At 39.8% G+C, this 16652-nt stretch overlaps 1 protein-coding gene across 2 annotated transcripts in view; it reads right to left on the bottom strand.

Annotated features, from left to right (window-relative positions):
* Positions 1-2507: 2507 nt before the first annotated feature.
* trpc7b (transient receptor potential cation channel, subfamily C, member 7b) overlaps positions 2508-16652 on the bottom strand; it is a 52819-nt gene continuing 38674 nt past the window's right edge. For both annotated transcript variants that reach the window (XM_086085551.1, XM_086085552.1), the window contains 5 exons: positions 12600-12795; positions 9970-10191; positions 8230-8316; positions 6685-6760; positions 2508-5442 (listed from right to left, as the gene is read on the bottom strand). In XM_086085551.1, the coding sequence (XP_085941677.1) occupies positions 5303-5442; positions 6685-6760; positions 8230-8316; positions 9970-10191; positions 12600-12795 (721 nt within the window). In that variant the 3' untranslated portion in view covers positions 2508-5302. The remainder of the gene's footprint in view (positions 5443-6684; positions 6761-8229; positions 8317-9969; positions 10192-12599; positions 12796-16652) is intronic.

Raw genomic sequence — 16652 nt, 5'->3', positions numbered from 1 at the left:
GGACTTGGAGAAGGCATTTGATTGAGTTTCTCGGAGAGTGCTTCGGGAGTACGGGGTACCGAGCCCCCTGATACGGGCTGTTCAATGTCAGAGTTTGGTCCACATTGCCAGCAGTAAGTTGAATTCGTTACCAGTGAGGGTTGGACTCCGCCAAGGTTGCCCTTTGTCACAGATTCTGTTCATAACTTTTATGGACAGAATTTCTAGGCGCAGCCGAGGCGTTGAGGGGGTCCGGTTTGGTGGCCTCAACATTGCATCTCTGCTTTTTGCAGATGATGTGGTTCTGTTGGCTTCTTCAAGCCGTGATCTCCAACTCTCACTGGAGCGGTTCGCAACCGAGTGCGAAGCGGTTGGGATAAAAATCAGCACTTCCAAATCCGAGACCATGGTTCTCAGTCCGAAAAGGGTGGAGGGCCCTCTCCGGGCCGGGGATGAGATCCTGCTCCAAGTGGAGGAGTTCAAGTATCTTGAGGTCTTGTTCACGAGTGAGGGTAGGTTGGAGCGGGACATCGACAGGCGGATCGGTGCAGCGTCTGCATTGAGGCGGATTCTGTATCGGTCCATTGTGGTAAAGAAGGAGCTGAGCCGAAAGGCAAAGCTCTCGATATACCGGTCAATCTATGTTCCTACCCTCATCTATGGTCACGAGCTGTGGGTCGAAGGAACAAGATCCCGGATACAAGCGGCTGAAATGAGTTTCCTCCGCAGGGTATCCAGGCTCTCCCTTAGAGATAGGGTCATCCGGGAGGGACTGAGTGACGAGCCGCTACTCCTCCGCGTTGAGAGGAATCAGTTGAGGTGGCACGGGCCTCTGGTTCGGATGCCTCGTGGACGCCTCCCTGGAGAGGTGTTCCGGGCATGTCCCACTGGCGGGGGGCCCCGGGGACGACCCAGGACACGCTGGAGAGACTATGTCTCTCGGCTGGCCTGGGAACGCCTTGGGATCCCGTCGGAGGAGCTGGTTGAAGTGGCTGGGGAGAGGGAAGTCTGGGTCTCCCTGCTAAAGCTGCTGCCCCCGCAACCCGACCCCGGATAAGCGGTAGATGATGGATGGATGGATTTCTCTTCTTGAAATGGCATCAAACAGATGACCAGGCTGGTGCAATGAATTCAAGATGAAGGAAGTGACTAACCAAGTAGTTTAGAGCTAATACTATTTATTTCAAGGAACAAAAAAAACAAAAAACAATGTACTGTAAGATTTAATTTCAATTTATATTAAAAAAAATATACAGTATTTTAGGTCAATGTCCTCCTAGCTATGGCAATTAATGGCTGTGTGTGTGTCTGTCTTGTTTAAAGTCAAAGCCTGAATGTAAATAACTTTCGTCTTGAAACTCTACACACCATCTTGTGCATCTTCACCAGCTCACTTAATAATATATGACCAATGGCTATAATATAATATGGATACTAACAAAACACAATATAATATAATGCATGGAACATTAAATGTGGAACAAGAATACAGTAGTCTAACACAGTGGTTCTTAACCTTGTTGGAGGTACTGAACCCTACCAGATTCCTATGCGCTTCTTTATTGAGAGATAAAATGTGATAAAAAAAAAAATCCAATTCAAGACATAAGTAAAGGGTTGACTGGTGAACAAAATGAAAATGGAGAGTAGCCTTTTCATCGAATCTGGCTCTCTTCACCATCAATTCAGAAAGCGTTGCGTTCTTGTATTCCCTATCTCCATGCAGCTGGACTAGAATTGCTCAACTTGCTATTGTACATCATGCAGTTAGGAGCCTGACTCACTCAACTAAACTATAGGCCTATATTTATAGAGCATCGCTCAACCGCGGTTTTCTTAAGATGGAACCGAGGGACATTGAACACAGCGGAGGCCCCAAAATTGAACCCTGTGGAACACCATGCATTGCGTTATACATGTGAATTCATATTGCACATATTCAACCGACTACTTTCTTTATTTGCTCGACATAGTTAGTACGAAGGAATTACAATAATAAAGAAATCACACGACATACCATCACAACAGCCACAAGTCGACTACTGAGCGCGCCGAATTACTTGCAGCACAGATAGGCCAAGCAATGTAGCGTGATCACCTACAGCCAATGATGGCTAAGTGGGGCATATCATCATGAATCATTTGAGTCATGAATCATAAGTCGGGTGTGTGTCTTGACCTCTTCTGAACCCCCGTGACTGACTCACCAAACCGCCTGGGGTTCTATCGAATCCAGGTTAAGAACCACTGTTCAAACAGATAGAGACAATGATTAAAATGTCTAATTTCGGATATGTTGATAAATCTATACATTGTAGTAATTTTTAAAATCTAATCTAATAAGAAATACAACCAAATTCATGTCAAGTCATTAGCTATGCTGTAGGTGTAGCTTCCTAAAAGTGCAGCTACCACAACTGAGTGTCATAGTTTAACAATGGCAGGCCTCTTAATGAATATCAAACGTTACACCCCCCCCCCCCCCCCCGTCCCACACACACCCCTCCAATAACAAACATCTGTTTGGCTTGATGCAATCAAGAGGAAGAAAAAAAAAAGTTTTCCAGCCCCATGTGATCCTCATAAGCATCTTTCGGCTTTAAAACAATAAACATAAACAACAGAAGGACAAATTAAGTCGCACATGGCTTATTGGTTACCAAGATGCAATATTCACATGTTTAATGGCTCCGGCAAATATTGTGGGAGCAGTTGGAATTTTAAAATGAGGTCCTAAAATATAATAAATGTCATGTGTACAGCTGAAGCTTTATCGATTCCAAAATATTCTTTTTAGTGGTTAAGCTGTTTACTTCACTTTTTTTTAATATAAATGAGCAAGTGCTATATATACAAAATGTGCCTTGAGATAACGTTTGGCACAATAGAAATTATATTTTACATGCGGGCAGCACAGTGGTCGTGTGGTTAGCACAACAAAAAGGTCTCGTGTTCATTTTTTGTTGTTTCTGAGTGGAGTTTCTTGTTATCCGTGTGCTTGGATGGGTTTCCTCAATTCAAAAACAATTCAAAAACACAAACTCATAACATGGACCCTCGGAAATAACACTTTAATTTCGAAAACTTGGATATTTTGGGGGGCTAAAATGTTGTTGTTTTTGATATCAGGGATTTGTTTTTGTATAAATTTCATTGATCAGCGATGGTGAAAATGAACAATTAATCTATTAATTCTTTGTTTTCTTTTTTTTAAATGGGATAATCTCTTTTCAAATGTTCCTGTTTCCACACCAGCTGTTATAATGCGACCACGCTTAAAGTCTGCACGGATGTGATTTAACCTCTCATAAGCTGCAGTGTTGTTTTTTGGCAGCCATTTTAGTTTTGATCTACGTTTTGTCTTTTGGATGAAATTGCTGTAGTCACATTTTAGTCAATTCTATACCTTATAGTTCTATGGTAGTCCAGTTTTAAGCGACAAAAACTCAAAAAGGTTTTTAATCTATCCATCCATCCATTTTCTTAACCGCTTGTCCTCACAAGGGTCGCAGGGGGTGCTGGAGCCTATCCCAGCTGGCTTTGTTTGGTTGCCAGCCAATCGCAGGGTTTTAATCTAATTTTAGTAATTAAAAAAAAAAGTATCAGTCTTAAACAAATGACAAAGAGATCAAGAGTTTCAAGTTTAACTATACAATTTGTTTCTTTATATAAGGTTAGACCTCTTATACAGATCAATTCACATGATTGTCTGATGGAGGAAAGCATTAAAAAAATGCAATGGAATCGAAGGTTGATCAATCGAAGGATAGCACAGATTGTGTTAGGTTTCTGAGGGTCCGCTATACATACTGTAGTTTCCTTTAAGTGTTGTTTCGATACCGATAACGGTGTCGGGAGGGACCGCGATACTGCATTAAAACAGTGGTATCGGCATTGGCAAGTACAAACAAGTAACATGCCGATACCATTATTTCCGACGCTAATATAGAACTTTGGATGCAGCATCTTGTGTCTTGCCGAGCCAAGATATCCTATTGGCCCTTGAATGCGCTGAACCAATGGCAGGGCATATTTTTCATGCTAAAAAAAAACTACCTAGGTAGAGCTAGATACTTAGCATCGGCCGATACTGCAAAACTAGGTATCGGAATCTGTATCGGGGGCCAAAAACCTGTATCGGAACAACACTAGTTTCCTTATATGCATTTTTAACATTGGGCGATCTGACTTAATCTTTTCGACTGAGTTAAAAATGTATTGTTGCATACACTTACTGGCACATGAGGTAAAAGGCTGCATGGAGTGATGACATGATCCGATATTTGAAACAATGTAAAGCGGGATACACACATACCGATAATCAGGCCGAATTCTAGTGTTTTTCTTCTCTTTCAAAGTCATCCAAGGCCCGATTCTTGGCTGTCTTTAAAGACTATCCGGAGAGATTCATTTTGGTGTGGTGATCTGCAAATAGGCCACTTTGTAAATACGCGTCCCTTCACTTTACTAAATAAACTATCAATTAGCCAAGCTTCTTAGATTATTTTTCTTCTACTCTTCTTTTTTTCCCATCTGTCTTGTGTGGCACCATGCTATCTCTACAGGTCAGTTTCGGCACTACAACAACCATTATGTTTGTGGTATGCTTTTGGGTCACCACACCCTGTAAGAACACATGCCAATTTTTCCAAAATTGGTTAATATATTTAAAGTTGGTTTGTGTGTACCCTGCTCATATTAACCTTAGCTGTTTTTTTTAGCCACTTCACATTAAGCTGTGTGTTGAAACAGCACACTGTGTTTGATGCGGAAGGTCATCTATCTCATTGACATGTTTTCAACTGAGCAAATCAATCAAACATATTTCCTAGATAATCAGTTTTCCCCAAGTTGTACAATAGGGAAGAGGATGAATTAATTAGACTGCCTGGTGTATAAAGGGCTGTGTAGTCTCTTGACACGCCTGCCATGAGAAAACAAGCCTGTGCAGCGTGAATAAAGATTTCTTTCCTCTTCTTCTTTTTTCTCCAGTTTTCCTCTTGCCATCTTCTCCCGGTTGGACTTGCGCTCCCATCCCTTGGCAGTGCACGCTTCTTCTTTATCTCATCTCATCATTTGCTACCAACCAGTCTTCAGTCAGCTGAGTTTGCTTGGCCCTGGAAATGCAAACATTTTCTTTTGCTTTTTGCCTGAAGACAGGAAGTGTTCCTTAAACTCAAATTTGTTTTCTCAATGCTTTGCTTGCACTTTTGTCCTTCCGTCTCTCATAAACATCCTGCTTGCCGTCCTCTTCTTGTTTTTCTCTGTCTCTCTCTTGTACACAAATCAGGGCCCAGTTTTTCTGACCGTCCTTCCAGTCCCGTCAGTGCCTCATGGTGTTCTTGCCAAATTTCTCGCCGAGTTGCTGAATAAGCAGAGACAGCTCCCCGGCAGCCTCCGACTTCTCCTCCAGCAGCTCATAACGGAGGCTGGAAATGTCTTGCTTGATTTCCTTCAGCTCACCTGTGCAAACATGACAATTGCAAGATGTGAGTGCAGGAAAACTGTGGGAAAATGTGCATGCAGTATTTGCACGTACGCAACCTTTTGGCAGCACAGATGATCTTATGTGGTAAATCTGTCTTGTAAAACTTGACCTGACCTGAATTAACTTCAAGGTCTTCAAAGTCGTTTGTAATTATTCCATCAAATATTAGTGTGAAAATTAAAGCTTTAAAGTTTTTGTTTGTATTTTTGTGTCAATTACGGTGGCTAAAACTATTAAGTAGGGGTGTCAAAATTAGTGTGTTAATTTTGAGTGAATTTAAAGTTTTAACGCCACTAATTTTTTTAACGCACGATTAACGACCGCCCCTTACTTGTCTGTACTGGGAGTACTCCAGTTGCAACACAGCAGACAAGTCCACGACAAAATCTGACAGTAATACATTTAATAATAATGCATATAATTGTGGAGACTGGGGTCAAGTTTTATTTTACAGTTTTAAAAATGTGCAGAATTTCACAAGTTACTTCATGCTAAAGATTAGATGAAAAGAAAAATGCACTGAACTGTCACCAACGTCTTACAAATGCAATAATGCCAACTAGTGGCAGAAAAATTACCTCAACACATATCAATACAGTAATGCTAGGTTTTTTTTGTTTTGTTTTTTACAGTATAGTACATCTTTTTAATTTTAACTCAATTTTATGAATTATCATTAAATGATATCAATGACTAAAAGAAGCAGCCGTATTTCTATTAGTTAAACATTTTTTTCCCACTTTTATGTTAACAAGAGTATGAAAACTTGTGGAAAAAATATTTGACTGTACATTTTATTCTACATTTAGAACAGATATATTTGCGATTAATTGTGAGTTAACTATTGAAATCATGCGATTAATTACGATGAAAATTTTTCATCGCCTGACACCCCTACTATTAAGACATGTTGGTAACTGTATGAAAAAATATGTTAGGGGCAAACTACTTGACACATATTTCAGTGTGATAAAGTAGCTGCAATACAATAATAATCAATGTATTATTAAATATCCAACAATCAAAACTGCATATAGCTGTTGTATTGAAAGGGTGCTCAGGGAGACCCAATTAATGAAGTAAGTGCTGAAAAATCCTATTTATTTAAGATTCTTTGCCACAAGGTAGTATACGTGTTCTATTGCATCAAATATTAAGTTGAAAGGTTCATTAAATAAAACTAAAAGCAAAAAATAAACACCAAAAGCGTCTGTTACCTTCGTTGACTTCATCATTCTCTCTATCCACTTGGGCCTTAAGCACATAACGCTTAATGAGCCGCTTCATGATCTTCTGCAAGGGAAATAGCGAAGACAACAAAATGAGAAGGTGGCGAGGTGATACGGCAACACTTGTATATCTAGACAGCAAACAAGTATCTCATTAAACTTTGAACATATGCACAACAAGCTCCGGTACAAATAGAGGTGTTGACTATTGATCTCCGAGCCGCCTGCAGCAAGCCTTCACTGCTTAATATTGAATCCCACTTTTTTGGCGACTGTATCGTAAACTGCTGGACTTGAAAATAACTTGAGTGGGCCAGCGAGTGGAATTTGTCTTTTTCATATATCTCAGGATGGAAATGATGATCTGCTCCCACTTGAGTGCTCATTTGCCAAGTGGCAGCATTGTGTCCACCCCAGCGAGCTCATTTGGGTCATTTCATCCTCATTATCTTGCTCCCGTTCTTTCTTGCCACTTCACCTCTCACGTCTTATTCACAGTTCTGTTCTGTCACTGCCTTTCATGATAGCCTCTTAAAATGCTTAATTTCCAATCATATTAGGATCTCTTTCCCACCCCCACATCTATTCTTTTGTTCCCAACTTTCCTTTGTTTGCATTTTATTCTTTTCTCTATTACACATTTTCACAGATTGATGAGTTTGTGAGCAACTTCAGTTTTTGTATGTCCGGATTCTTTTATTTATTTATTTTTTATTTTTGGATTAGTGGACATTCTTCCAAGAATAATCCTATTATTCTTTGGTGAGAATCCACACAATATACATATTGTCACCCTCTTAAAATAATTGCCTAAGTCATTTTTTGGTGGGCAAAAATAATATATGTTTTTAAATTTTCTTAATCATCCCCTTATGATGCAGATGGTTCATTTTTTTGTGTTTCCTGAAAAATCTGAAAAAAAAAAATACATTGGCGATTATTGTAAGTAGGCGTCGATATAACATGTTGGAATTGGACACTTTTATTTGAGAAAAGAGGCGGGGCATATAAAACAATGACACTATAAAAAGTCTACACCCCCCTCGTTCAAATTTGTGGTAAAAAAAAAAGGATAGAATAAATAATTTTAAAATGCTTTCTACCAGTAATGTGACTTCTAAACTGTACAACTAGATAGAAAAAAACAAATTACTGAAATAATGTGATTGCATCAATGGGATGTGGCTGTGTCCAGAATTAACCAAGAACATTCACACTCATGTTAAATGGGAGTTTGTTTCCCCTGTGCTCGTGTTGGTTTACAAAAAGCCTTTCTCCCACATACTAAAAACATGCATGTTAGGAAAAGTGAAAAATGTGTGTGTTAATGGTTGTGTGGCAACCAGTCCAGTGCTGTAAACCCTGCCTGTCATTCCAAATCAGCTGTGATGGACTCGAGCTCACCTGCGACCCGACAAGCACTATAGAAAATGGATGGTATCTGTCAAATATCCTCATATATGAGTTTCCAGTTGACTGTGCTGATGTAGGCTCCAACAACATTTCTATGTGTGCTCTATCCATTAAACTCACCTCATATCTGGTTGGATGTTTTCTAGAATTTCTGGACAAATTCTGGAACTCCTCTCCCGGAAGCGGGTAAGACCTGAAATGTTCACCCTGGTGCAGGTGCAAACAAAAGTGGAATATTAACTTTAAAGTAAAGGAGTGACCTTCCATAATAGGATCATATGAAATGAGAGCAAGATACAAACTGCCTTGACCTAAATGAAGCTCTATTAACCATCTTCAATTTGAGCCTGGCCCGTGACCTTACACCTTAGAAAAAAAGTGTCATTTTAACAGTGCAGCACTAAAACTAGCTGTGGTCACACTGCAGTGAACTGAATTTCTACTCCATATGTGGTGATTTGTTCTGAACTTCTAAATTGTTCTACAAGTCACTGTGGACTGTTATTCCATTTTCTGTAGTACTGACAGCTTCTATAGATGCGACTAATCATGTTGGTGGGATTTAGTTGGGTCAGTCCTTGTTGATGGTCAAGGTACTAAAAAATACCATCCCACCACTGATGTATTAGCAGCAAGTGCACTGTATATGGTCTTCTCATGTATTTTACAATCATTTCAGTTCCTTTCAATGGTAATTTAGCAGCACATCTGTTCTATCTGACATAATTGTATAAAGTTCCATTTGAGGAACTCCAAATGTGTGAGATGAATTTTTTTTGCAGAACCGCAGTGTGAGCAGATGTATTGATTGCTTGCTGCACCTGCTTGACTTAAGTCTTAAAGTGTCTGTACTGCAGAGAATTGGAGAGCCAGGCGAGGCAGCAGGGTGGAACATATCTTGTGCCGATCCAAAAGCTGACAACGCCTTCAAGCACACAAGTGCAGGTCTAACAACCTCGCTAATAGCTTCGCTGAGGCGCTGGCCTGACACATTTGCGTCGACAAATCAAAAGGAGGAAACGCGACGGACACAACCAAGGCTCTGATTAATTCTGTGTTCAACGGTCTGTTATGTTAAATCCATGGGATTTTATTACAGTTGGTCCTCCCTGCCAATGAGAAATGTGGAAGATGAATAAAAGTGAATGTGTCGTAACACATCAACCCTACAGACGTGTTGGGTGGAGGCAGCGTTTCATCAATTTGCATTAGTTCCCGTTGCTTGAGGCTAAATAATTTTGTCCATATATTCTGTTACGCATGCACTCAGTGTAGAGGTGGGCGGTAAATGCAACAAACATTTGATTCAGACTTTGACATTTGAGAAAATTAGAGAGGCATTCAACAAATGTTTTAGAAAAGTTTCATTTGCGGAGCGATTGTAGCGCCAGCTGGATGATTATATTCTGTGATGTTTCTGTGCTGAGCCTGTTATCTTACATCCTCATTTATAACACACTGTCATAAGTTGTTGTTGTGGAGAAGATATTTTGCATCTTTTATGAACATTGAGTTTGAAACAAACAACAGAATTGAATTGATTGTGCTTCTCTTAACCTTCATTTGCATTTCCAACTGATTATATTTATACACAAGTTATAAATGGATATGTGCTTTATGTGTATAAACAAAGACAATTATCTCTATTAGCGGCTGAGCTCAACCCACAACCATCTCCTGTTATTGCTATTGGATATCTTCTGACAACGATGAGTGAATGTAATAGCTGTAACAAAGCACCAGACGGAAAATAAAAAGGTAATTACTTCATGGCCACAATTAATCCATTAAAAATGTTTGATGAATGTTTTTATTTAGTTTCCCATCAATGCACTTATTGTGTTCTACAGTGATAGTTACCTTGCCCTGAGAGTTGAGCATACCAAGCTCCAACTCGTTGCTGTGCTGATGTCCGCCCACCTTGCAGATTCCTAACAGGCCTGACTTGATACGCAGGACCAAATAGTAGAAGGATTTAGGGCTGGGGACCAGATTAAAGGGGGCGGGCAAAGTGCGGCCCTCGTCGAAGTAGGAGAGCCACAGCTTGGCACGGGCGAACTTCCATTCCACGTCAGCGTCCTCCTACGGACACAGAATGACAGAGTTGGGTTGAAGGTGAAGGCTAAAAAAAAATGCTGCACTTAGGGAAGGAGGTTCTGAACGTAACCAAGGGTAACCAGGGCATGTTAAACAGGTTCAAAGTGTCTTGCAATTAACAGGGCACTGAGCTTTCAAGGACCTTTCTACACCCATCTAATTTCTATTTTCTCTCCTTTTTACCCCCATTCATTTTCTGCTGTGTTTGGAATCGAGCACCACGACCCTGGTGACTCTCTCCGCAGAAGGGCACTTCTTTTATTTCCAACAGATTATCCCAGGTCTACTCTTAGGTCTCGTTCCACTTGAACGTGAACAGAAGTCATTCCAAAGGAAGAACCTTATAAATCGAATCAGGTGCTTGAAGCTGCTCATGCAAATGAGCGGAGCCTCCGTGCTAATGAGTTGTCATCAAATTACATCTGAGTTGGACACGCTATCTCATAAAACTAAAATCTCATCTAGCTGAGCTTCAAACGACCACAGACTCAGGTGAAAAGTTAAATTGTAAACAAGCGTCTCAGAGTTAAAAGGGAAAAAAAAAAGTTACTGACGGGAACTCATCTGTAAGAGCTTCGGCTTTGGAAATAGAGGGTCAAGGTTGGAGTCCCGCAGCGCATAAAGGTAATTGCAAACAGTTTCTGTAGTCACCGTTTGTGCATCTCATCCCTGGGACATTTTTTCTTGCACGCCTGCATGTGTGTGGTCTGTTTCTGTGTGGTGTGAAACAAAAATATACAGCAGAGTGTGTATTTTAAATTGTCCCATGAGAGATAAACAATGAAAGATGTTATTAAAATAAACGACAACAAAGTAAATTCTCTTTGGATAAAGTTACAGGGACAACATTGGCAAGCAGCTTCAGCTGTTCTTTTGCATCTCAAAAAGAAGAGACAACCCTGTGAGAATAATGACATCCAAATGCTCAATTGGAAGGAGTGATAGTTTGAAAGAGGTGTAAGTGAAAAAAACCCATGTCAAGTCGTTTCTAAATGAAGGGACGATGTTGTGACGTCATTCTCCCACAAATATTGTGTTTATATAAATCAGTATTACCGTTATGAAAGGGGTAACCAAAGGGGCTTATTCAGATTTTTTTTTAAAAACAGAATAAAGAGCATATTCTGGTTATTGCATGTGTTTATATGGCCTTTCAAAACCAAAATATCGGCAATATTTAAAAGGGTTATTGCCTGCATGTAAACGTGGTCAAACACTGTGTGGTTCCACAGGAAGAGTCACCCTAATGAGCTATTCTGCAACCAGGTGAGTTAACAACTGGTCAGTATGCGAGGCAGCTGTTTATCAGCCACTGCTGGCAGCAAAACAGCAACAACATATAGTGTGACAGACCCATCAGAATCATAGATAGGGAGACCCCACACCTAAAAAATACTTTTGGGTTAAAGGTGAAACATCTTCAACAAACAAAAGTCCAGTTGTCCAGATATCAATTTGAGGTCATTTGAACACAAACTAGCAACTGCACTACATAAACATTATGGGCGAATAAGGGCATCTTCTGTAATGACTGTGTAAAATAGCCTTATGATGACCATTGCAGTTATCACATTTGTAAAGCTGAAGGAGCACTAAGACGATTGTAATTTTATTAGGGGTGTCAGGCGATTATAATTCTTAATCGTAAGTAATCGCATGACTTCAAAAATTAACTCACGATTAATCACAAATTTTATATGTTCTAAATGTACAATAAAATGAATACAATAAAATATTTTGTTTCTAGGTTCATACTCTTAATACAAAAATGAAATATGGCTGCATCTTTTAGCCATTGATATAGGATAATAATTCATAAAAATTTAGTTCAAATTAAAAAGATGTACCATACTGTAAAAAACGAGTGTGATGTTGATTTGCGTTGAGGTCATTTTTCTGCCACTGCATTTGTAAGACGTTGGTGTCAGCCCAGTGCGTTTTTCTTTTCATATTAAGAGCCATCTAATCTTTAACATGAAATAACTTGGGAAATTCTGCACATTTTTAAAATTGTAAAATACAAATTGACCGCAGTCTCCACAAATATACGTCTGCTGCCTTGCGACTGGAAGTAAGGGTTGATCATTATTTGCGTTTAAAAAAAAAGTGGCGTTAAAGGAACTTTAAATTAAATTAACTCAAAATTAACACTAATTTTGATACTCCTAAATTGTATACCTTGGTGGAAATATTAGCACCAACTACTAAGCCACAGAACCCATTGAGGAGAACAATGTGTTCCATTCCGGCACTGACCTCATCTTGGCTCTGTTACTAACTGTGCCGGCGGAATATTGCCAGGGGAACTTGGTCCGCCCCATTCTTTATCAGTGTTTTCACAGTGTAAAAAAAGTCTAAACGTAAACTCAACTCATGTGAATATTAACATTTACCTCGATCTCCTGGTACGAGCTGTTTATCATGGCAATGAGCATGTTGAGAAGGACAACCACCATGGTGACGTTGTAGACCCCGTACAGCACGTAACCAATGTTCTCGATGAACTTATGGTCATACTTCAGCACCACCGAGATCACTTCTGACAGCCCGAAGATGGACCAGAAAAGAGTCTTGAAACTCTCCTCCACTCTGTGAACAAAGAAATTCAAGTTGTAAGACATGTAGAAAACAAGCAACATTTACTTTAGTTGTGTTTTTCCACAAGCGAAAAACTTTATTTGTCGTTAAAGAAAGGTAATTTTCAACAACAACAACAACAAACCCACTTGGGTGGATGGTAGAGTTATTCATCTCTCCTTTCATCCATCTTGTTCTAGCACTAAAGGCCGATGAGAAGCGCTGAGGATATTTGAGATTCAACACTGAACTTCATTTATCCATGCAAGACTTGGACGGCTACAGTTTAAAGTTCTCCATCATCTTGTGCCAAAATGTCATTCAATCAATGTATTGAAAACTCCCACCTCTCCCACGGGTGTTTTAGATTCTTCGTAATCAATCTGAGATGAGCAGCCCTGAAGGGGATAACCTCTGAAAACAAAAATCTATATATCATAAACCATGTTCAAGTGAAAAATGAGACACGGTGCGTCATGGAGTTGTGGCAAGAAAGAAATCATGCCACTTACTTACAGGATGTTAGGATCAATATAACTGCTATTATGGTCAATTTTCAAGGAATTGAACCTCAGACATTGACCTAATGTGCGTCTGTTGGTCCAAAAGGGCAAAAAAGGAGATGCAGTAATTGTGACATTCACATTCAGGTAGGTTGTCTTTTTATGTTTTGGTGAGTACTGTATGCACTGGAAAACAAGTGAGGGTGGCTCGGCAGGGAAGAAGGCGCTGTCTGGTTGGATAGCTGCAGGCAGGTAGAGGTAAAGGCCGGAGGATCTGTCAGCTCCTCCGCAAGGCTCTGTGGGTGCCTTCCAAATCGACTCGGTTCAAAGAGGCAGTTTTAATGGCACACAGAGAGCCAAATGAAGGCATGTGGGTTGGAAAGTCTCTTCAAGTTGGAGGGGAGCAAGACACACTGACTTTTCTTTTCCACTGCATTCTTAAAAAAAACCCTCTGCTGACTACTTCAACTTTCAGGGAGGAAGTCAAACTTGTTACACTTCCATGCACTCATTATGTTTTTCTACAATATACTGTGTATGCACATATCATCAGAGAAAAGTTCAAAGAACATCCAAAAGTAAAAAAAAATAAAAAAATCCCCAAATTGCATTGGTTAGTGTACGAGAGTTTTGATGCTTTTCAAAATAATTTTTCAGTTTAACAGTGTACACAGCATCATAATGAGTGGCTCACTGAAAAAAAAAACCTCTCCCATCCATTACATTTTTTTTTAACTGATTTTTTTTTAATATTCCTGCAATTTGCGGTCACTTTTTATTTCGATTGACTGCCTATTTCGTCATTTGTTCACAACTTCTACTGGCATTTACTAGATATTATTTACATTCACTAGATACTAGATGGGACGGCATGGCTCAGTGGTAGAGTGGTCGTCTCCCATCCATGAGGTTGTAGGTTGATCTTTGCCCCTGGTGACCATGTCGAAGTGTCCTTGAACAAGACACCGAACCCCGAATTGCTCCCAGTGGCAGCAGCCGACCACTGGTGTGTGAATGGGTGAATGTGAGGCATTGTAAAGCACTTTGGGCACCATATGGTGTCATTAAAAGCACTATATAAAAAGCAGTCCATTTACTATTTATCTGCAAATTTACGAGATTAATTTAAACTACCTTCAACAGTGGAAAAATATCATTAATTGCCTATCTTACTTCCTGAAATTAGACTTTCCAATGGAATAAAAAAAATAATAAATCAAAATCGTTTATAAATGTTATATTTTTTCACATATTTGTGCTCCTCATTATTCAAACTATTATGGGTGTAATAAAAACAGATTTTATCAGATTTTTTTTTTTAACTGAACCAAAAGGAATAATTATAATTTATTGAGTTCAGGGGGAAGGACCCAAATGCAGGGAGGCAAGGCAGGCTTGCAGGAGGTTGAAACAAAAGGGGATTTTATTTCCCAAGGAACAAACTAAGAGGCAAACAAGGGACGTGGAGAAACTACTGTTAACCAAAAGACCAGATATAAAATAACCAACAAAACTCAATAGAATAACCAGGGCAAGGACAGGACGAATGGCCGACTCAGAAACTCAAACAAACACCTATGAGCAAGCAATGAACCAACAAGAACTGAACAAAAGACAAGAGACTAAGGATGGGTCCAGACGGGAGCTCCTCAAACAAATCTTGTACACACAGAAGCATTTCAAGACTTGCGTGTCCAAAAGAAGACGTTGAGGGCGTTTAACGGCTGTAATGTATATGCCAAGTCTGGAGTGGCGCCATAGCGCCGCCACAGAGAGTTAACGGAAAGCGGAGAAGAAGAATTAGCGAAGAAGACGAACGCTTTTTTTCGAACTTTATTGCAATTTACAGAACAAACATGGCTTTGTATGTATAAAAACAACATGACAAAGGCGGAGACAAGAGAAGTGACAATGGCGGGTGATTCAATTACAACACCGCATGTTGAGCGTGGGAATGAAGAAAAAAAAAACTTTTGCTGCAAAAGCAGAAGCAAGCTAAGGAGGCTGCACAAAACAACTACTGCACGGCTATCCGCCATTGTTGTTGACAGACTGACGGTTGATGACGGTTGGCGCATCCGTCATCAATCTGCGACAATGCATCGTCATAGAGCTGTGACAATTATGTAGTCGCTGGATGACGCGTACGGGGCCAAAAGTAAATTATAGAAATGAAGACAGACTATTTGGCAGGAAAAAGTATTCTTGCAAATAACACCTAATATTCTGTACCCTGTCCATTGATTAATACATTTTTAAAAGCTCTTTCAAAACTGTACCTTTTTGTAAGACTAAGGCACTCAAAAAATGGCATATAGGCTACACCTCACCTTTTCTCTCAAGATGGCTGCACGCAATCATCTCCAGCATAATATGCAACATGCTGAAGTGACATCAGGTACTTCACACCCTGTCAACAACATTGCTTCTTGTCTCCTCATATTTTCATCTATGCGCTGCTGCTGTGATGTATTTTGTAAACCTCCCAAAAGCTTCCTCGCTATTCCTATCACAGCCATCCAACAGGCTGTCATGAGGACAGCTGAGCAAGGTGCTTTTTGGTGGACTTTGCCTTGAAAGCCTGTTATTTTGAGCCTTTCACGTTTCAAATAACGTCTTATCTCTTATCTGCACTCTCTCCTTACAGCGCGCAATTCTTCCCCACTTTGAAATGTGACACATTGAAACACAAAGGGTAATTGCTGGGTCTTGATGATATGCTATCCCAATTATGCTTTTAATAAAATTACTCTTCATCCCATTCGTGTTAAACCCATCTCAGATTTGGTGTTCTTGTCATATAAACAACAAAGAATTGCAGCGTGGAAGTAATGTCGATGAGTTATGCTCCAGGCTATATTCATGTGTCGGAAAATTCAACACTTTCAGGGACAAATATACTGTGTATGGGTAATTATAAAAACATGCACCCACTGCAAACTAGTAATTGAGCTGAAATATACTGTTATAGAAAATCAAGGTCTTTAAGACAGACCTCATAATGTACACGTAGACTGATATACTACGACAGATTAAGCTTTGAGAATTTTCTTATGTACTACACACCTAAGCCAATTTAAAAAAAATTATTGATATGCCACTGTCATGAGATCCAAGGTATTAGTGCTTGTTGTCTGGAGTATTTCCACAATCAAGTCATATGAGTTTTTATATTATTATTGTGCCAATATTGCCATACTGGACTGCACAGCCAGATACGGTACCACTTCATCACAATAAAATTACATTTATGGTTCTGTGGTCATCATTGTACATCCGTGTCTTGAGATACCAGTTTAATGCCTTCCATGACCACGCATGTCGTTTAAAGGGATGCTTGACTCATTGAGTCCTTTTCAACAGTAA

Source organism: Leptonotus elevatus, chromosome 9 (genome assembly GCF_054856555.1).
Source record: "Leptonotus elevatus isolate MCC_2025b chromosome 9, RoL_Lele_1.0, whole genome shotgun sequence".
Taxonomy (NCBI): Eukaryota; Metazoa; Chordata; class Actinopteri; order Syngnathiformes; family Syngnathidae; genus Leptonotus; species Leptonotus elevatus.
This window is presented reverse-complemented; position numbering and strand designations above follow the sequence as displayed.